Source organism: Orbicella faveolata, unplaced genomic scaffold (genome assembly GCF_042242905.1).
Source record: "Orbicella faveolata isolate gen_17 unplaced genomic scaffold, um_ofav_v1 contig_12, whole genome shotgun sequence".
NCBI classification, from domain to species: domain Eukaryota; kingdom Metazoa; phylum Cnidaria; class Anthozoa; order Scleractinia; family Merulinidae; genus Orbicella; species Orbicella faveolata.
The window spans coordinates 14,931,796-14,952,730 of record NW_028301539.1 but is presented as its reverse complement, the minus strand read 5'-3'; the positions used below and the strand labels follow the sequence as shown (position 1 = coordinate 14,952,730).

The window sequence follows — 20,935 nt, the reverse complement described above, 5'->3', positions numbered from 1 at the left end:
TAACATCACAATTTCTTGACTTCCACTGACTGGTTAACAATCTTTTTTTTTTTATTGCGTGACAGTTAAAACAATCTATCTTGACCTATCTTGACCAGCAGCTTTTCAAAAAAGAACAATTTAAACTTAATGAGGATGACTCGGTAGACTATTTCAGCTGCCCATTTTTCCTGCTATAAATTTTGTTGTTGTTTTTTTGTTATTTTCTGTTTATTTTTTGTTTATGGTTGTTTATGTTTTTATTTATTTATTATTTATTTGTTTTTGCATGTGAAAAACCTCCTTGAAAGACCCCGAGGATGACCTGGGCACGAGAATGTAGACCGTCAATTATTTACGGGACACGTTTGCATACTGTCTTTGTCTCTCGTTGATCATGGATCGTTGGTTAGAAGTTTTCATGGTTTTTGCTATCATTTTCAACGTGAGCAATGGTGAAGAAGAGAAAGTAACGATCAAGGTCGAATATAAACCACCAGAAGAAAAATGCCAGCGAAAATCGAAGGACGGGGATTTCCTTGCGATGCATTACACAGGACGTCTCGAAAGGGATGGCTCGGTGTTCGATTCCAGTCACAATCGCGGGCATACTTTTGATTTTACAATGGGAAAAGGTATGGTAATCCAAGGTTGGGAGCAAGGACTCAAGGACATGTGTGTTGGAGAGAAAAGAAAACTTAGGGTTCCAGCACACCTGGGTAAGGACTCATTTGTTTCTTGTTAGCTTCTTAGTTGCTGAGTGTCGGAACGCGTAGGAGTTGCTAGCGAGATTGTTGGAACCCATTGACTCACTACCCTTGCCTATTTCTTGCACCTTTCCAACTGATTGCAGCCCAGTGGCCAAAGACTTCATTGAAGAGGGAACAAAACATTCCCTTTCACTTTTGAAGCCACAGAAGGTCGCCTACAAGCTTAGCGATTAATTCATCAAACAGAGAACTATTATTGGCTGGTAAAACAACGAGTTCTTTTAGTTAACTTTTGGTCACTTTTAGGCCTCGGGGAAACAAAGCTCACTGTTTCTTCACAGTCATCTAGTGTTTTGTTATACGACCTAAATGAAGAGTCTGTTGCCTTTATTCACCAGAAAATGTTACTAACGCCGAAAACTACTTGAACCATTAATTTCATTGAAAATTTGAACACTGTTCTTCAGAATTTGCATTGAGATATCCTAGTAATTCAACTTCTGCATAAACAAGTGGTAATTAACAAGAATTATTGGACAGGCTAGTTGAGGGTTATTTTCCTTCTAATTTTTTGTTTTGTTTTATTGTTGTCATTTTTTTACAAAGGCCTACTAAAGCTATGTTGGAGCAGGGCCTACAGGCTGTGGTCTAATTGGACACACTTTATTTATGAATGTGAGGACTTGAAGTTAAGGTTACTCCGAACCTTCGTGGGTGAAAAAAATTCGTACACATGCTGTTTTCAAGGAAACTCCTACAAACTAGATATCAAAGGTTATGAAATGTAGAAATTATTCGATAAAATTATATTCTGTTTTTGTGATTGCTTAATTCCTAAGGCGGCAGAAGCCGTTAACACCAAAATGACCAACTGAATAATAAACATGTCACACCTTCTCAGAGGGATATGTCAACTCAAAAAGCCACCAGCCGATGAAATAACAGAGCCCCTGGTGTTCAAAGTATGCAAACTGGAGCTTTCCAGGAAAGCGATAGTGTGACAGGCACATTTTAGGCGCACACGTATGAGGCTGGTGGTCAACAATAATGGGCAAAACAGAAAGAAAGCGATGTGCAACAAAACAAAAAGAAACTGAGGAGAAATTGCCAAAGCATGACTAAAAGGAGGCACTCTTGACGGACATGAAATCTAAAATTGAAAGTATTCAATACAGAATCTCTGGATTGAGCAGTTTGCCATGAAAAGGTTGCTGAGGAGTCCATGTCTTTTGGGGTTCATGACACCTTGACAGTTTTGACTTTTATAAAAAAAAAAACCTCTTTTTCCTAAAAACTCGCATGTGTTTTAATATTTTATTTTCACTTTTTGAAAAATGTTACCTTAAAATAATGAACTTTAATTTTGTTGAAAAAAAAAAAAAAGAAATTTGCCAACAGTAGCCCCAGGAAGGTTTGGAGCAACCTTAACGTCCTCAAACCTTTGGTACCCGCCAAAGTTGATCAAAGCCACTATCAACCTATTCATTACCAAAATCGTTATGGACAATGTACAGAGCGATGCACTCGCAAACAATGTTTCCACTCCCAAGATCGTGTTTTCCAATCCTTTCATTAACCAGAACTTTAGCTGTGGACAACTCAAGGAGACTACTACAAAGTCGTGGATCAAATTTCAGTGTTGCTTTACAACCAGCTTTCATGATCAAGAAAGTCGTCAACATCATCAAAACCCGCGAACCAAAAGCGAAGAAAATTAACAAACAATGTGTTGTTTATTATGCAAAGTAGACTATGTTGGTTTTACAAATCAATACCTTGAACAACACATTAATAAACACACCAGCTCAAGATCTTTGATTGGAAAGCACATGAAATTACAACACAGAGTTGAAAAACCATCTATTTCAGATAATTTCTCCATCCTAAAAAAAGTGGTGGAATAAACTCAACTGCTTAATGTATGAAATGTTTTTCATGAAAGAACTAAAACCATCAGTTAAGGTACAGTCTGACTCGATTTGCACGAAGTTATTTGCTGATGATTAGTACACTTACATACTTCACCCATACTGGAATGCAAAGCATCTCAAACTCAACTCTTACGTAACATTGACATGAACGACCTCAATCTGAGAATGATGTTTGTAACATTGAAATGTTGATTGACATTACTTTTAATCTTTCTTGTCAAATGCTTTAACAAGCAACTCATTATGCAATCTTTTTTTGTTTGTTTTTGTTTCTGTTTTGCTTTTCACCTTTCACTTGTTTTTGTCACTCATACAGTTTTTGTGAGTGATTAGAGGAGACTGCCAGTTTGATTCTCATTTGATGAGACTCTGATGATCTGATTCAGGGTTCAAACTTTCTCCTTAGCTTAAAATACTTTTCTTTCAAATTATTGCTGGCACTCCTAACAGTAGATGTTAATAATTGCTTTACTTTCAAACTGTGTTCAGGTTACGGAGATCGGGGAGCTGGTGATGTTATCCCTCCAGGAGCCAATCTTTTGTTTGATGTTGAGCTAATGGAAATTAGAGCTGGAGAGGATGAAGACGATGGTTCACAATCTGCACCAAATGTGTTTGGCATGATCGACAAAGATAAAAACAATGAACTAAGTATAGAAGAAGTCAAAGAGTATTTGAAGGAACAGCAAGGATTCCCAAATGAGGATGAATCTAACCATGAAACTATTTTATCTGAAATATTTGAGCATGAAGACAAAGACAAGGATGGGGTTATTTCCTTTGACGAGTTCAGTGGCCCAAAACATGATGAACTTTAGTAAAAAAGTTGAGTAGTAAAATTGAGTTCTTTGTTTATACTCTTAGCTTATGTACAGCCACACTCCTGGTGTAGGGCTGATGCCCCCAGTGGAATTTTTCCACTTTTAGATATATTGAATAGAACTGTATCTAGTCAAAATTGTTTTCTAAGTGCTCTGTATGGCAGATGAAACATTAATACATCAATACAATCTTGGCTGATACTGCGATTATTATTGTGTATTTATATTCAAACTCCAGCCGTAAATTTTGTAAACAATTTTGCCATTCCAAACTTTGCCATCGAGTTAATTACATTAAATGTTTGAATTTGTTCATAACATGATTCTTAGTGCAGTTTGTAATAAATTATGAGTACAGTACCTATCGTTGCAAATTTTTCAAAATTGTATGGATCATGCAGTAAGTGCCATTTTGTAGTCTTTCAAGAAAGTACAAGTGGTTTCAATGATTCCAAATTGCACAAGAAAGCTCTTGTGATTAGTTTCAGTAGTGCAGGGCTGGGTTGATCAAAGCCTGATTAAGCTAACCCCATATTAGTGAGAATTTTGATTTCAGTTTTGTAATTTTTTGGTGAAGTTTTCTGTTTACATTGTCTGTGCTTTTGTTTTGAGTTTGAAAAATCTCAAACTACACAAAATAGAAGCAGTGAAAAACATTTATACCATGAAAAATAGTACCTGGTCAGATGCATACAACTAAGCAAATGTTACTCTAAGGTTATGAAATTTCATTTGAAATGTCCAAACCAAAAATGCAATGTTTGAGCTCAAATTCAAACTTTCTTCAGTGAGAAAACATGAAAAGTATGTTAGTAGGATGTTAGCCCATTGCATGGTTGCCCCCCCCCCCCCCCTCCCCAGCAATAAATTTTACTGGTACTAGTATCCATTCATGCACTTGGGTGGACAGACTGAGGCACTGAGAGTAAAGTGTGTTGCCCAAGAAGCCAACATAATTTCTCCCACCAGGGCTCCAACTCGGACCGTTCACTCTGCAGTCGAGCGCTCAAACCATGAGGCCACCAAGCCTCCCACATATTCAAGCTCATTCAAACTCGGCCCACATCAGCTATGTGACCATATCATAGCCACATCATAGATAGCCATGCTTATGAAATGGTAAATGCATTTCTAACCATCTAATTGGTTCACTGAGTCTTGGTTAGTTTAGAATTTATATGCCCGCATTGGATATGAGATGATTTTTAAAAAGTGCCCAAGTTTGTTGTAATAATCTCTTATTCAACTTGTTCAACAAGGGCGAATGGAGTAATTAACCGGGACGGCCCAGGGCCGAGCCCATTTCATGTATTACTCGCCTTTTTTTGTTTGTTTTTTGTGTTTTTTTTAAATTTTTGTACGCGAGTAGACCGAGTTCACCGTGAGTGGAAATTCCTTTTTCCACGGGTGTCCAAACTGCTCCCTTCCCCTTGAGCGCAAAATATCTCGACCCGAAATAGACCTCTTTACCTAAATGTTGATGCAATACTTGCCATGAAAATAAATCATACATGTTCGATGATTCCAAATCATACATTTCGGTTATTATGTAAACAAGATTTGGTTACCGTGTTCTATTTATCATTCACTCGGTCACTTTCTACATGTAGGACAAAATGTTGTCAATCCTCCAAGAAATTGGGGACTTAGTTAAACGCCCGGGGTTAAACGACATTCGGGGCTCTCAAAAATTTTGCCTTCAAGACTCTTCAACAGTCTCAACAGTCTCAACAGAAGTGATCGATAAACAAGGATTGTGGAACGTTTTGAAAGGACTAAACTGCACGAGTTTAAAGGAATGCTTATGCAATATTTGCTGTTCAAAATGTGACACTAGTAATCAAAGATGTCAATAGAAAGCAAGACGTTAATAGAAAGGCAATAGTTTCATTAATAGAACCTGCGCTGGGTTAAGTGTCACAGACTGCGATACCTGAGCGCTTTTAACTCTCAGGCCTATTTCCAGGATCCTTTAGAACAGCTGAAAGTAAATATGCACGCTGATTGGTTAAAAAATCGTGTTTCTATTTAACAATATATTAGATTATGAGCTTGGGCTAGAGAGCCTTGGGCCTCATCAGCTATCGCCTCATAGAAATCGACAGCGAATAATCTTATTGTTTTAGTAAAACCCTGACTAATTAAATTAAATTCCCCTTCAGAGAGCGATTTCCAATCATTTCTCACCGTGGTATTAAACTCTACGCTCTAGCAAAATCGTGCAGATTGAATTGCTTTTTGCGTTATTTTTTTGGAAAAAAAATACCTCAGTCAGCGCGTCGGGTATGTTATGGACGGGTCAATGGGTGAGTGAGTGAGTGAGTGAGTGAGTGAGTGAGTGAGTATAGTATAGTATAGTATAGTATAGTATAGTATAGTATAGTATAGTATAGTATAGTATAGTATAGTATAGTATAGTATAGTATAGTATAGTATAGTATAGTATAGTATTGTATAGTATAGTATAGTATACTATAGTATAGTATAGTATATCTTTATTGCGCCTTACTCTCCAAAGGGAGGTATTGGTCTGTTTACAATAAAGGTTTAACATTAACTAGTACAATAAGAAATAACATTCACTTGATTCTTTTATAATTCAAATAAAGTTGAATAAAAATTATAATGCTCATTTCATTTGTAAGTTGAGAATCTCTTTTCTTTTTTTAAACATTAAGTTGATATATTTACCTATTATTTTTTATGTAACTCTATTGTCAGCTCTAAGTAAGTATTTAGTTCTCTCGTTATCGCTCAGATTTGAGTAAAGTGCATCTTTGTTTGAAATGTGAGAATGGAGCTGAACTCTCATGGTAGCATACCCCTGGCAATACATCAAGAAATGCTGTTCGTGTTCTACGCAATTTTCTTTGCATACTAAGCATGTTCTTTCCTCTACTGGGATTGATGCTCCTTTATTTTCATATTTTCCAGTTTGTATTCGTAATGCGTGACATCCTAACCTAAGCCTTGTCAGGCTAATTCTGTGTGCTGAGTTTGTAACCATTTTCAGGTAATTTTCAAATTGATAACTCTTTTAAACTTCCTTGTGTGTAAATTTTTCCCTTGAAGTTGTTGATGAACCGTTCTTAGTCTCAAGCCAGTTTTGTGAATACTGATTTCTAAGATTTTTGTTTATTTTTAATCGACCGTTCTTGATGTGTTGCTGTGTTACTGGCTCTGTTGATTCTGTTACTTGATACCCCCTAGTGATCTCTTCATTAATTGTAACATCAAAGAAAGGTGTAGAAGTTGTTGCATATTGAAATGTTTCACGTAACAAAACGTTGCTGCAAGAATGCTTCAATCTTTGCCAATAGCTAAAGATTGAGGCTTTCATATCAATGCTTAAAGGGTACCTCCATAGCTCTGCCCTGCAGGCAATATTTTCTGTATACCATGGGATGTTTAGTGTTTGTTTACAGAACTTAATGTGGACTTGTTCAATTGTGCTTTTATCAAAATGTGTTCTGTATGACAATAGTTCTGGTCCCCAAATTTCAAATGAATAAAGTAACACGGGTTTAACAAGGGCATCGAAAAGTTTGTTCTTAATCGCAATAGTTGCTGAATCTGAGTTAGAAAAGGATCTTTTTATTATCGAGAGAACTTTTGTGGCTTTTTTGCTGAGAATTTCTCTTGCATAGGTCTAGCGACCGGATGAAGTCATTTCTACACCTAAATATGTTTGTTTATCGACAATTTGTAAAGTTTCATTATTGTATTTGAAATTTGTATTGTTTTTGTTTTGCCCGTTACCACTAAATATGATTATGTTCGACTTTTTAGTGTTGACTTTGAGCTTCCATTGCTGAGCGTGTTGATGAATTACATCATAGCGATTGTTGCAGCCCTTCCAGAGAAGGACTGATTACTAATAAATCATCTGCATACATTAAGCAGTTTATAGAGCGATTCCCTAACATCACACCTGGAGATTTGTTCTGTTTAAAATATTGCGGTAGATCATTCATAAATAACGAAAATAAAACTGGACTTCTTCTATAAAAGAGGAGGAAGTATTCATATATTGGGTTTCCTTCGACATTTTCTGTGGGTCAGGCTGAGGATTTTAGTTAAATGAAGGAGATGTGCCTTGAGGTTTGAAACAGTTCGTGAGTTAGTAGTATGCAAATGCAACGAGATATTTTTATTTTTAGTTACAAAGGTAACTTGATACTTTTGTTTTTCACAAGGAGTAAATTCAATTAGAGGTCACGAATCGTCGCGTCTAGTTTTTAGGACATGTTTTAGACGGGACGAGACTTTAGATTTGAAACAGTTCTAACGTTTACAATAGTGCGGGTAACGATTGTTTTGTTCTTGTTGCATGCAAATATAACGAGATATTTTTGTTTTTTAGTTACAATGTGTAATTTTGACACTCTTGTTTTTCACAAGGGAGTAAATTCAATTAGAGCGGACGAATCATCACCACTCTTTCTCACGAGATGTTTGCTATCTTTAGTAACAAATGGTAACTTAACACTTTTGTTTTTTGTCGAGGAAAAGGTTGTTGTTATTCATCGTGGTAGATGCAATAATAAAGTGCATTACCGTTTGTCTCACGAAGTAGTCACTTGAGATGTAGATCGCGACGTTTCGACTGCTTACTGCTAGTCTTCTTCAGGCGATAAGGTCGACTGATTGCACGGTATCATTTATATCACAAAGGTCGGCTGTGATTGGTGCATTTCGATCCTCCTATTGTTCCATTGTTCCGGCGAGTAGCTGTTCCCTCAGTGGTCCGCTGTTGTACCGTTCTCCTGTTGTTGTGTTTCTTGATCGTGGGTATCCATGCTTCAGGAATTTCAATTCCACTATCCCTGTTGATGTTGTTAGGGTGAAGTCTTATGTGAATAGCTTCCTTGACCGTACGTGTGTACCAGTGAGGATCTCGATCAATAAACTTGACCTCATTCCAGATAGGATAGTGGCCGGTCTCGTGGGTGTGTTCAGAAACGGCGGAGGTCTGGGTTCGGGCGAGTCGTATATCCCTGTCGTGTTCTCTGATCCTCTCCTGCATAGATCTCCCTGTTTCCCCGATGTAGACTTTGCCGCACTCACAGGGAATCCTGTAGACAACACCATCTTGTTTAGCCGGGTTGACGGTGTCCTTTGGTCGCACTAAGTGTGACCGAAGTGTCGTGTCGGACTTAAAGACGGTGCGAATGCCTTGTTGTTCTAGGCAGCGGCGGAGAGACTCCGAAACTCCTTGGACATAAGGTAAAACGGCGGTGGATTTAAATTCCGCGACAGGCTCTCTTCTTGGGGTTGTTCGTGCCTTTGTGATCTTCTGTACAAAAGAGGAGGGATATCCGTTAGAAACAAGTACAGATGACAGATGTTTCTTCTCTCCAGCGATTACTGATGGTTTGGTGACGAGACGTTTAGCCCGGTCGTACAGACACTTCACAATACCGCGCTTTACTGACTGAGGGTGGTGTGAATCATACGCTAGGTACTGATCAGTATGTGTTGGTTTCCTGTAGACACTGGTGGTAAGGCGGCCATCAGGTTCTTTGTAAACTGCCGTGTCGAGAAAGGCGATCTTGCTGTTGTTCTCGATCTCCATGGTGAAACGGATTGATGGTTGTTGACTGTTCAGGTGTTGCAGGAAGACGTCAACTCTATCCCGATCCAGGATGGTGAAAGTATCATCTACGTAGCGTTTCCAGATCTTAGGCTTGCAAGGTGCGGACTCTATTGCTTGTTCTTCAAATATCTCCATGTAGAGATTAGCAATAACCGCGGATACATCGTGAGACAAACGATAATACACTTTATTACTTTTGTATTTTATATTCTTAGATATCTTTTTAATTGTAAATTTAGTTAGCATCGGGCAGGCGAAGAGCCACCCTGTGGATATACTGCCCGAAATGCCATTATTATTATTATTATTATTATTATTATTATTATTATTATTATTATTGTTGTTATTATATGGGAGTAAATTCAATTAGAGCCGACAAGTTATCGGCTATTGTTTCCAGGATATTAAACAAAAAAGAAGCTTTCGTTTCTGGACGGTTTTTACGTCTCTGCAGTAGCAGTTTAATAGTTTTATTTGATGACGTTCATTTCAGTCCGATATTTTTAAAGGTAAAAAGTATGAAAAAAAAAACTGTTCAAATGTTCTTTGAAGACTGCGTGGCACCAAGTTAAAGTGTAATTTAATTAGATCAGACTTTCAACATGTCAGAGGTTTTTTTTCTCTTTCTATTTTCGGTGAAGTTGTGTTGTGTTGTGTTGTGTTATGTAAAAAGGTAAACTTACGACTCGTCTAAAATGCGAAAAGGTCTCTAAATTAACTTGAGTATTTTTGAGCAAAAATTCCTCTTGGGGTTGGAAGGGTTATGTGATCGGTGGGTGAGGGAGTTATGCATGTGCGCGTGTCACACCAATCACAGTGCGGGTTGTATCAAAGAACGAATCAAATTGCCTGTTAGAAAATAAGATGGCATCTACATTAATCTGGAGACGTGTCAGATTACTGTAGTTTGTTCAGTCAAACATTTTATGGCTTACTATTTAGTTATCTTACCATGACCGTTGTAACATCGCAACCAAAACAACTTGTCAAATTAACCAAATCATTACTGTGCCATGAATGGTTCTATCTCCACCACTTCACACAAAATAATAACTCTTGCACGCCTTGCATGCCTATGTTTGAAACTTACAGTTGTCCACGTGCGCTCATCGGTTCATTGAGCCATTTTGACGTTGTTAAGCCGCATAACGGTCAGTTTCCTTGCTTTAGTGTTTTTCAGAATTTAATCAGAATTTAATCTTCCGCGAAACATTAGAGGAACCAGAAAACGTTGCCATTATGTCGACGACCTTCAGCCACTGCGCTCTAAAACTCGATAGAAATACGATACATATTTTCTATTTCTTCAAAATTTTACAAATGAGCCTCTCTTCCAGATTTATCGAAATTTATGTGAACCAAGCATTAGTTCCGTTTGTTCGTTTACAATGTGTTTTAATTAACTGTAGTAAACTTTTTCCTTAGAATTTTCATGTCGGGAACTTTTAGTATTTCTTAACAGATTCCTTTCTCGGCCTTTTCTGTTGTTTTGATCCACAATCTCGAGCTTTATCGTCCAACACGTCCAAAGCCTTTTTCCAACTGATTGTGGATACATCATGCTTTTCTAGCCAACGGGAGTTCACAACAGAATTATTTCGTTGGTCGGTGTTAATTTTAGGCAGTTTTGTTTGGCCGCCGTAATGTTTTATATATTCATTAGAGCCTTTGTCTTCCCCACTGATAGGTGGCAAACTTAAACCACGTTTGCCTTCGTCATTGTGTTCAGAGCCGTCGTTCACCGAAATATCTGGCAACTTTAAAACTTGTTGTATGGCGTCGTTTTCTTCATTGTACATAAAGTGTCCAGGAATTTCTTTGAGTTCTTTTCCAAAACTATCACAAATACTTCTCTCGATATCCAAGGTGATTTTGCCTAGTTTTCGTCCATGCTTGCTACGACTCTTGCGAGCTCGGGGAGTCTTCATTGCGTGGAAATTTCTGTTCTTGTTTATCAGTATTTTACCAAACAATAATGACGTGTGTCACATAAACCGTCAGCAATCGCTTCTGTACAGGAGAGATTTCAACTCGTAAACAACGAGACCAACATCACAGCGACAAAAAAATAGGTGTCAGACGTCATGTTGGATGGCCCGAGTATGATTCAATCTCTTGTAAGTATTTTCGATCTTTTCTAACTGTAAGACGAACTTTCTGTGCAGTAAAAGTTATCACATAAACAAGCAATGAAAATAGTTGCTTGGCAAAGTGAGACCTATTTGCTATCCTGAATATATTATAATTTGACCAGTTTTAAATCAATTTTTTTGTTCATCACCTCTCCTGGGACATTCTTAGGACAATCAAGTTGTCAAGGAAACTTTTTGTTTTAAGTCCTATTTTTTCCGTTAATCCATTGACAAATAATTCTTTTGGAGGCTCGGAGACAAAAATCAGCGAAATTTTTATTTTTTCTATATATCGTTTATTAGTTGATTGTTTAGTTAGTTTCGAAATGAATGAAATTAAAGGGCTGTAATGTGGTCATCAGTTTGAATTATAAACCATAGTGTGGAGTGGGATAGTTCTGTGCGAATCATCTTGTGCGTGTAAACAATCATCTTTGTAGCTTGAATATTGAACCGGCTTGCACACATTTGCACTTAAATTCTACATGCATTTTGAGAACTTGAATCGTAAATATTTTAGATCTTGCATCGTAATGTGGACTGAAATTTTAGTCCATTCGTGTGTGCAGTAGCTGAGGTGACAAAAGACAAGTATTTAAAATCGTACGGGCCTTCAAGTACTCAAACTAAGTTTCTTCAACCATTTGGAGAAACTGAATAATAAATATTTCATAACTTGCATTGTAATTTAGGCGGAAAGTTTGGTCTTTTCTTCTGGCTTTATCAAACAATTCTTTGTTTGTCACTCTATGTGCACAGGTTTTTGGTTTAAATTTTGGGATGTCTATGAACTCTTTAAGAGAAGGAACTTGTTTTCTATTCTCAAAACGTTTACTGAGATAGTTCATAGACATCCCAAAATAGACCAAACTATCCGCAGCAATTTCGTATCCTTGGGCTACACTAGTGTATATATGTTTTGCTGCATCTTGTTCTCTGTTGGTTGTTAAACTGCATTTTTATTTGTTTATTTTTTATTTATTTTACACTGCTTACGAGATACAAACAAACAATTAATTTACTATTCAACATAGAGTTCACTGCTCTAAGTACTCTTAATAAAGGACATTATTCGTACTAATAGCAGATTTGCACGATAGCGTTGTTTAACTACAACTACCAGAATTCGTTTCTTTTTTTTCTTATTATTTAAATTTTGAAGCCCCAGTGGGGTTTAAATAACAATTGCCCTTCATAACAAACAGAAAAACTGAAGGATTCTGTTAGTTGTAGTGAAATGACGCCATCATGCAAATCGTCTGTTTTCGCGAGTACTTTAGCTTACTACAGTTTTGATGGATTATAACAGCCCAACTTCTAACTCTTTTGAAAAATGTTCCACGATGTTTTTCCTTTCTCTATTTACTGTTTACTTAAGTCTTTTACCATTCTATGGAACAATTAAACGTCAACAAATGGCCAAAATGAACGACCGAGTACCTAAGGAGAGACTGGGTACTTGTAGGTTAAATTACGTTTTTCTCAAAATCTACCCGTATGACCTCACCCCAAAATTTCAGGAATAAGAAATTGGCTCTGATTTAACATTCATGCAAAGTAAAATAAAAATCTGTAAGACAGATTTTAAGCTATTTTTGATTTCACATTTTCTTAGTTTGCGAAAAATCTCTCTACATTTACACAGTATCACAATTATTACCCACGCGTATTAACCTTTTTCGTTTTATGCGTCAGCAATAGATCATAATCTCTCCACGACAGGTTACAAGTGGAAAGTATGAAGACATGACTGATCATCGCAGCTATACACACAGCTTAAGCAGTTGTGAAATTAAAGCCTGTAAAAAAAATTCAGGCCTAAATGGGATTCGAACCCATGACCTCTGCGATACCGGTGCAGTGCTCTACCAACTGAGCTATCAAGCCAAATGGGAGCTGGTCACTTTGCGAGTTCGTAATATACCCGGCGTAGATGGCGAAGAATACAAAGAATACAAGTGAATATATGAAAAATATATGAAAGATCATACATTTGAACTGCGAAGAAAGATATGAAGACATGATTGATCGTATATACAACGAACTCACAAAGTGACCAGCTCCCAGTTGGCTTGATAGCTCAGTTGGTAGGCACTGCAGCGGTATCGCAGAGGTCATGGGTTCGAATCCCTTTCAGGCCTGCATTTTTTTCAGGCTTTAATTTCACAGCTGCTTACTAAGTTGTGACAGTGTATAACCGCGATGATCATGTATTCATAAGTCTGCAAGTTTCATTATACATTGGATTTGAGCTGGAAGTCGTTAAAAGAAAGGAAATTAGAAGAGAGTTGCTGACTGCAACTGCATTAGATCCATTTAAAAGTATCAAGCCAGTAAACAACATTGAAAAGCGCAAAACCAGCCGGAAACACATAAAGCGAATAATCATCCAGAGCAGAAACAAACGAAACCGTATAGATGCGAGTTTTTATGAGGAACATGGCGGTCCTGAGTCGCTTACGGCTGTGGGTTAAGAGACTGCTTGAATGCGTGTCGCTGTCAGGACTGTCCTCTACCTGTGTAAAGAATAATAATTTAATAGAACAATAAAGGACCCTGTGAGCCAACTCATGAAATGCACGGGCGAATATAATGTGATATGAATTACATGGTTTACAGGAATTGTTTTTGATTTCCATGCTTTGTGTATGGCTAGAAATTGTTTTTGATAGGAAGACACGTTTTAGACATCGGTGCATAAAGACCCGACCAAACGATCGCAACATTGTTGGGAGTAACATGTTGCGCGAGTTTGGCCACCCTGCTGGGACATGTTGCGACATGTTGGGTGTTGTTGGCTCAAGTTTGAAAATGGTCAAATTTTAGCCACGTCGACTCAACATTTCGCAACACGTCGAAACAGGGTAGCCAACTTTGGGATATGTTGCATTGAACGATTGCGATCGTTTGGCCGGGGCTGAACAGTTGACACGATGAACAAAAATATATTCTCCTGCAGGGTTTCGTGTTTCTTTTTTAACATTTTACTCTGGTTCTGGCTCACCAACTGAAGGAATAATATGCAGCAGGGAAGTTAAACAAGCCTCGAGTTCAAAGGATATTTTGACTTCCGATAACTCGAATCTTCATGGGAAACCCAGAAAGGTTCGAGGTATCATGGAAATTTTTGGCGAGAGATGAGAACAAATGTCCAGAATTGGGGAGTAAAATGGTGAGCACAGAAAGAGTAAAACTGCGACGATACTACCAACAGCAATGCTACCAACAAAGCAAATTAAAATAGTTATAATGGGAATCAAAATAAATAACACGAAGCAGGAAATTTCTATGGTGGGCTACTGTGGTAAATAATAGTAACGAGTAACTATGCTGCTCTCTATTTCTTTTCGGATTATCTTAACAATCCATTGCTTGGCGAAATTGTGTAGAAGAATCGTTTAACTACTTAACCTTAACCTTAAAAATAGTCGTCTGACTGCAAGTTGACTTACACTGCCGTACAACTTCTCATTCGCGTCCAGCCTCTTCCGCATTTTTTTCACTTGTGATAACACAAGTAAGATTATTGAATACTCAACCAAGGATGCAAAGACAAATAAGAAACAGCAAATGAGGTACACGTCAATCTTTTTGACGTAATTCACCTGCAAACCAAAAAGAACTATTAGAACGACAGTGTTTCAGTATTAAAAATTAGAGTCTGATGAGGCATTTGTTGTATGTCTTATGCAAGTTTAGTGAACTTGAACCACAAGGATAGCTCACAACTAAGTTATTTGCGAACAAATTAGTACGGCTCTGCTTTAAACTCTGTCTACCCTCCCACCCTCCCTACCTTTGCAATAGAACTGTTCAGCATAGTGAGGATAGTAACAATCGTCAAAACTGCAGTGACAGCAAGTGTCACGCGTGCTGGTGGTGTGTCACGTGGGAGTACAAAACCAACCCACGACAAGATGACCACAATCACGGACGGTGCATACACATGATAGATAAAATAACTGTAGATTCTTTCAAAGACAAACGTTGCCGTTACTCCTGTCCAGTTGGCTAAAAAAAACATGAATTCAAAATCAAGATAACTCCATAACAGTTAAGAACGATTTAGATGATGGAGAACCAAAAACATAACAAAAGAAAAGTCACGGCCTTGTCAGAAGACCACGATCAAGAGTCGTTTTCTTCCGCTATCTGGCTTTAATTGTGATAAAAACACATCCTGCTAATTTGTCAGATATGATCATCAGATGGCTGATCATATCGAATATTCTCCCAAGTTCAGACACACCCTCGCTCTGACTTGTTCCCTGAAATTATAACCCAAATCAGAACTGATCCATTTTGATCGAGCTTTTTTACAAGAAAGAAAGCCATTTTGCAACCTTTTTTTGATATTATTTATGTTTTTACTTTTAGTTGTATTAGTAGTTTTAAGAGCCTTTCGATTCTTAAGCGCGCCAATACGAACTTTAATTTCATTTTAAAGAACAGAACAAAGTGCATACATGTGCTTTACTTCTAGTGAGGCTTTAATATTACGTTGTTAGAACAGATTTACACCAAAACGCCAAAAACTAGGGCTAACCTACAGTTTGAAGAATATATTTCGGATTTTCTGTTAAGTGTATCCGGTAACGTACCTGCAACATAAGCCGTGAAGGACTGGGACAGTTCCATATCAGTAAGAATATACTGAGGATGCATTTGCAGGGTATTGGGTACAAAGTCCATTCCACTTGAAGTTTCCCATCGAAAAGTGATGTGCGTATCACTGTACCCATCTATGAACATAATTACATCATGAGACCGAGGTCCGTTAGCAAAGATTAAAATAATATCGCTGATAAGGCTTTTTGAGTTCTGGTATAAAAAAGAAAACTTTTTTTTTTCTGTTGATTGTTCACATTTACAAGCAGAAAGTTGGCTCTGAATCAACTGTCGGCTTAATACCAATTCATTATTTGAATTAGTCTCACCATTTTAGTGCTAAATGAAATTCCATCCAGAACTTATCTACAAACATAAATGAGATTCAGCCCAATCCGGACGGGTGAAATCAAACAAAAACCAAAAAACAGAACACTCACAACTTTCTATGGTGATAGGACATCTTTGTACGTCCATTGGAAAATCTTGTAGATTCATGGGACAATAAGCTTTGATAGTGATCCTGGAATACCAAAAAGAGAGAAAGAGACCATTTTAACGCAGGTTTGGTTCCCGTTATTATCATTTTGGGTTAAAAGATAACGTTCTAAAATGTTTCTTAATGTTACCTGTTTTTAACAAGCTCTACCCCTGATCAAGCCACGTTCTCGAAGTAGCGTCACATCAAAAAGTCCGCGATTTTAGCGAGCGAAAAGGCGCTATTTTGAGTAAATACGGTGAACAGAACTTACTTAGCAACGAATTGTTTTTGTACGAAGGTGTTTTAAGGGAAAGTAAAACGAAAATGAAGACTCAACTCGGTCATAGTGAGCTTTGCATTATGAACGTAATGCCTTTGGGAGAGGCGGGATTATCGATCAAAATCAATTTGGTCGGCCACCACTTGTAAACATCCGTCACAATGAGGACGTCTCTTTATTGAATGTTTACAAAGTTTGTTGAAGGGAAACGGAAAGTTAATGGTAATTAAAGACTACATGAGAGTTTTTGTAGAAATTCCTAATAATCTGGGTTTGTCAATCTCTCCCATGCATGTACTTGACCAATTAGTCCCTAATGAATGCTTTCCTCTACGTTATCTCCGTACGTACCGTGCATTGTACTTAACCAATCCCCCCGGAGCCAACATGATCATCACATTGCTGCTTGTGACATCATGCATTTCACCATTTTTGGCGTTCACAAAATACGAGTCAGGTATCCAAATAAGGTCATTCACATGATTGCTGAGGTATAACGTCTGATTGGTTCCATGATCCAGTCTTTTGTCGATCCATTGTTGCCTTAAGAAAACATCAAACGTGAAATCCTGTGCAAAGTGTTGAAAACGAACAAGAAAGAAAGAAACAAGAAATACATTTACCGTCTCCGCACTATCTTTGGGCCAGTTTACACCGTTAATTTTTGATACTCTTTTTGTTGTCATGATATGTTATGCCACAATTAAATCACGCATTTGTAATAAACAAGGCAGTTGTCATACCCGTGATGCAACGCCAAATCACTTGGGAAAACGGAGACGCTTTACGGAGGGTAAGCGCCCACGCGCAATGCGACATGCACTTAGACCCCGTCTACACTACGCTGAGGAATTTGAAAACGGAGGTTTCACTTCATACATACTAGAAAACTGATAAAATGTTTTGCCTCCACACCACGCCGAAGAAATTTGAAAACGCCATAACCACAGGCGACAGAACCGTGAGCATGCGTATATCAAGGTACTAGTTGAACCCACATGGCTCCACCACTTGTTGTTCTCTCCATATTTTAAATCTGTTTGAACGGAAGTCAAAGAAAAATGTCCAGCTGAACAAAGAACAGATCCGAGGGAAACAACATAAACAACAACTTTTAGTGGTCGGACGACGAGGTGGAATTATTGCTAAACGTAGAAACAGACTTTAAAGCTTCAAATTCGATTGAAAACATGGTGACATCTTTGTTTTCGAAAAGCTCCGTTTTCAAAATGTTTTTCGCCCACACTAAAACGTAAAGCTCCTTTTCAATTTCCTCCGGTTTCGAGAGCGTTTTCTAAAAGCTCCGTTTTCGGATTAGTGTGGATGGTAGGCCTAACCGGAGAAACAAAGCTCCGTTTCAAATTTCTCCGGCGTAGTGTGGACGGAGCCTGACAGTGATTATTCGTCCCGCAAATGATACTTTGCATGTCTAAGTGTACTGTTTGTTTTCAGAGGTAGGTTTTGGAATACTCTTGTCTCTTTAGAGATTTCAACTGCTGTCAATCGAACGGTTGCAGGTTCAAAGTAAATCCCAACGTGGGACAACAGTTCAGGTGGGTCCGGCTCCTTTAGTCAAAACAACGTAACTGGCCAAAAAAAGGCGCCAAATTTCGGTTTGGGATTTTCCCGTAAAGACCTCACTTTCGGTTAATAAGTAGTTAATATTTTTATGTATACTTTATAACATCAAGATTTAAATAGTTAATAAAAATAAGTAGGCTTAGTTTTAAATACAATTTAGCAATATGAGAAATTCTTACTGTAAGTGCCTTATTTTAATCCTTTTTAAAATTCATGTAACGTTTGATATGTACTGTATCGAATGAATAAAGACATTATTATTAGTAATTATTAAAAAATATTATCATTTATATTAATAATAATAATAATAATTATAATAATAATAATAGTACGCCACACTTTGTCGAGGCAAGAACCAAGAGTACAATGATAGACAGTTTTCCTCTCATGGGATTCAACAAAGAGAATTCACCTTAAGACACCGAAAGAGCTGAAGTTCAGTCAAAACCAAAACTTCCAACGGTCAAAATATGATGAAAATTTTTGCTAGTATCAAAGCCGTATGCTAAAAGAGACACTGCGCGTTATAAGATCGAGAAAATTCTTGCCTTTGTGCTAATAAAAAGCCACTTCCCATATTAACTTATGTCTGAAATGGTCACATTTTGGAGTAAAATATCCCCAATTTATAGACGGACTACAGAGGCAAGCATGACAAAATCTATTTATTGACCTCTGTAAAAGCCATATGCTAAAACTAACCATGTTGCATATTAAACCTACAAAATGCAACCTTTCTTCGACAGCAACCGGCCATTTTCTCCATTGTTTTAGCTCCGGATCTCTAACTGAAGTCTAAATTTGCGCCGGTGACGTTGTAAAACAGTCCCTGATATGTCGCCACATTGCGCCGGCGGCGAAAAATACGAATGTGATAATTTCATAGAGACCCAGTTTTTCACTGTAAAAAACAAAATTGAACAATAATGATCATGAAGTATATACTAACCATATCAACTACATTGATGGAGTTGATAGACAACAAGTAAAAACCAACTGTGACAACAACAGGCCCCCCTGGAAATAGAGAAAAGACAACAGATTGAAAAAACCCACAATGGGATTTTCACGTGATGTCTTCAAGAAATTCAGTGGAAAAGACAAGAGATTTCTCCTGTGAAGTCTGGCAGTGTCTCACGCCGTGTTTTGGCTTGCATTTTGCACCATAATCCAAGAGCTAAGAGCAAACAGACTTTTAAATCAAAACTATTTGTTCTTAACTCTTCAGTTTTGTTTTTTTTCAACTACATACCATTGATTCCAGCTGGGGCCTGGGACCTGTAGTTACAGTATTAGAAAATGACGTCCCTTTTATTACCTGCTGAATCAACATTGCAATATCTAATGTTGCGAAACAACAAAAACCAATGATGTATGGAATATTTATTGGCTCACCGTCGTAATTTGGTCTTATCCTAAAGTCATACTTTTCTTGATCAAGTAGAATTTCCAGAGGATGGTCAACTTTGCCTCTGAGAAAGTATGAAAAGAGACTCTCGTTATCCTTAAACTTGCTTGTATGAGCAATCATTGTTTCTCGGACTCAGTAAATGTATCGTTTTCGACCACGTCTACCTCCACTGTCAGAGCCACCACCACCACACAACCACATCTCTATTGTGTTCACTCCTCCGCCACCACAACTGTAGTGTTTTTGCCCACAAATACCACCAATGCCAACGTACCATTTTTATTGTTTTGACTGCGCACCACAACATTTCTTTTGTTTTTACACTAACGCCACTCAAGAGTGTGACGCCAGCACGTTTCCATTGTTTTTACTGCGCCAAAAACACATTTCCTTTGTTTTCAACCCATCATTTTTCGTGATTCAGTCTGTTTCATTTTCCCTTGCTCTTCAATTGGTAATAGTCATGGTGGAAAATTGCACAGTTTGAATATTCATCCAAAAATAAATCAAAGAACATATCGTCCTTATTATTTCCTGATGGTGGTCTCGTTTGAATTTAAATGAGAACCGACTCAATGGCTGGGTTAAAACAGATTTTGCATATTTCTTTTTAGATACCTTTAAAATATTTGCCTCACGAAGAGTTCTTCACAACATTTGTCTTCGATTAACTGTTCGAGGTAATATCGTCCCTGATTTTCAAACCCACAGCTTGATTTTGTTCCAATTCATCAGTCTTGAAAAACGAGGCAGAGGGAAAGTGACAACAATGGTCTATGAAAATCTTACAAGGCTGAAATGTGGCACTAAGACATAAGAATAAAGGAATAAAAGCAATACCTTCCTTGGAGTGAGTCGATTACTTTCGAAAACACAAAAACAAAGACTAAGTGAAGGGTGACACGCCACATCATGTCTGCACCTCCGACTTTTTTGAAAAAAAAAAACTTAGATATTCTGTGTGATGACCCCTCTTTAACTTTGCGATGAAATATTAATCATTTGTAAATATGTCTAAAAGAAATTCAGTTACCCTCTAATGTATGTGGCTATCGACAATGACAATTATCAATATAGAGCAAGAAAATACATTTATGGGAATTACATCAGTCAGTGAAAATATTCTTCCGAGAAGTTTCTCCGATAGACAAACAGAGGCAATTTACCACATTTCTTTTAATACTCACTCTAAAAAAGTTAATAACAATGTTTTTTTTTACCTTGTGTTAAGATGCTTATTGAAAAGATAAATTTTACGAATATAATTTCTCACTTTAGGCTCACGAATAATTTAGATGTTTTTAATATCCAGGCTTATCTGTTTCTTTTAAGGTAGGGAATACTTTAGAAAAAGTAAGGAATATCTGTCGTGGACAATGCGTGCCTATAGAAAGTGTTTTGGGGA

At 37.5% G+C, this 20,935-nt stretch overlaps 2 protein-coding genes, 1 non-coding gene and 1 pseudogene across 3 annotated transcripts; 1 reads left to right on the top strand and 3 right to left on the bottom strand.

Annotated features, from left to right (window-relative positions):
• The first annotated feature begins 290 nt into the window (after window positions 1-290).
• LOC110044295 (uncharacterized) lies at window positions 291-3,801 on the top strand. The gene is made up of 2 exons (XM_020749830.2): window positions 291-698; window positions 3,110-3,801. Exons 1-2 carry the CDS (start codon window positions 377-379, stop codon window positions 3,436-3,438), a joined length of 651 nt encoding a protein of 216 aa, XP_020605489.1. The 5' UTR covers window positions 291-376; the 3' UTR covers window positions 3,439-3,801.
• A 2,269-nt stretch (window positions 3,802-6,070) lies between these two features.
• LOC149116813 (uncharacterized) lies at window positions 6,071-7,086 on the bottom strand (annotated as a pseudogene).
• A 5,897-nt stretch (window positions 7,087-12,983) lies between these two features.
• Window positions 12,984-13,056, bottom strand: Trnat-ggu (transfer RNA threonine (anticodon GGU)). Its single transcript has one exon. It is a non-coding gene; the product is annotated as a tRNA-Thr (tRNA).
• Window positions 13,057-13,288: 232 nt separating this feature from the next.
• On the bottom strand, window positions 13,289-20,482 carry LOC110044300 (gamma-aminobutyric acid receptor subunit beta-1-like). The gene is made up of 9 exons (XM_089282507.1): window positions 20,371-20,482; window positions 19,515-19,591; window positions 19,069-19,136; window positions 16,890-17,107; window positions 16,218-16,300; window positions 15,771-15,911; window positions 14,966-15,180; window positions 14,622-14,774; window positions 13,289-13,685 (listed from the first exon to the last, which is right to left on the bottom strand). Exons 1-9 carry the CDS (start codon window positions 20,442-20,444, stop codon window positions 13,476-13,478), a joined length of 1,239 nt encoding a protein of 412 aa, XP_089138633.1. The 5' UTR covers window positions 20,445-20,482; the 3' UTR covers window positions 13,289-13,475.
• Window positions 20,483-20,935: the final 453 nt, after the last annotated feature.

Coding starts and splice junctions, on each gene's coding strand:
- LOC110044295 (XM_020749830.2), top strand. CDS start 377: ATGGATCGTTGGTTAGAAGTTTTCATGGTTTTTGCTATCATTTTCAAC. Junction 699..3,109: donor TAGGGTTCCAGCACACCTGG/GTAAGGACTCAT, acceptor AACTGTGTTCAG/GTTACGGAGATCGGGGAGCT.
- LOC110044300 (XM_089282507.1), bottom strand. CDS start 20,444: ATGATGTGGCGTGTCACCCTTCACTTAGTCTTTGTTTTTGTGTTTTCG. Junction 19,137..19,514: donor GATAAGACCAAATTACGACG/GTGAGCCAATAA, acceptor CTCTATTTCCAG/GGGGGCCTGTTGTTGTCACA. Junction 17,108..19,068: donor CCATCAATGTAGTTGATATG/GTTAGTATATAC, acceptor CACTTTGCACAG/GATTTCACGTTTGATGTTTT.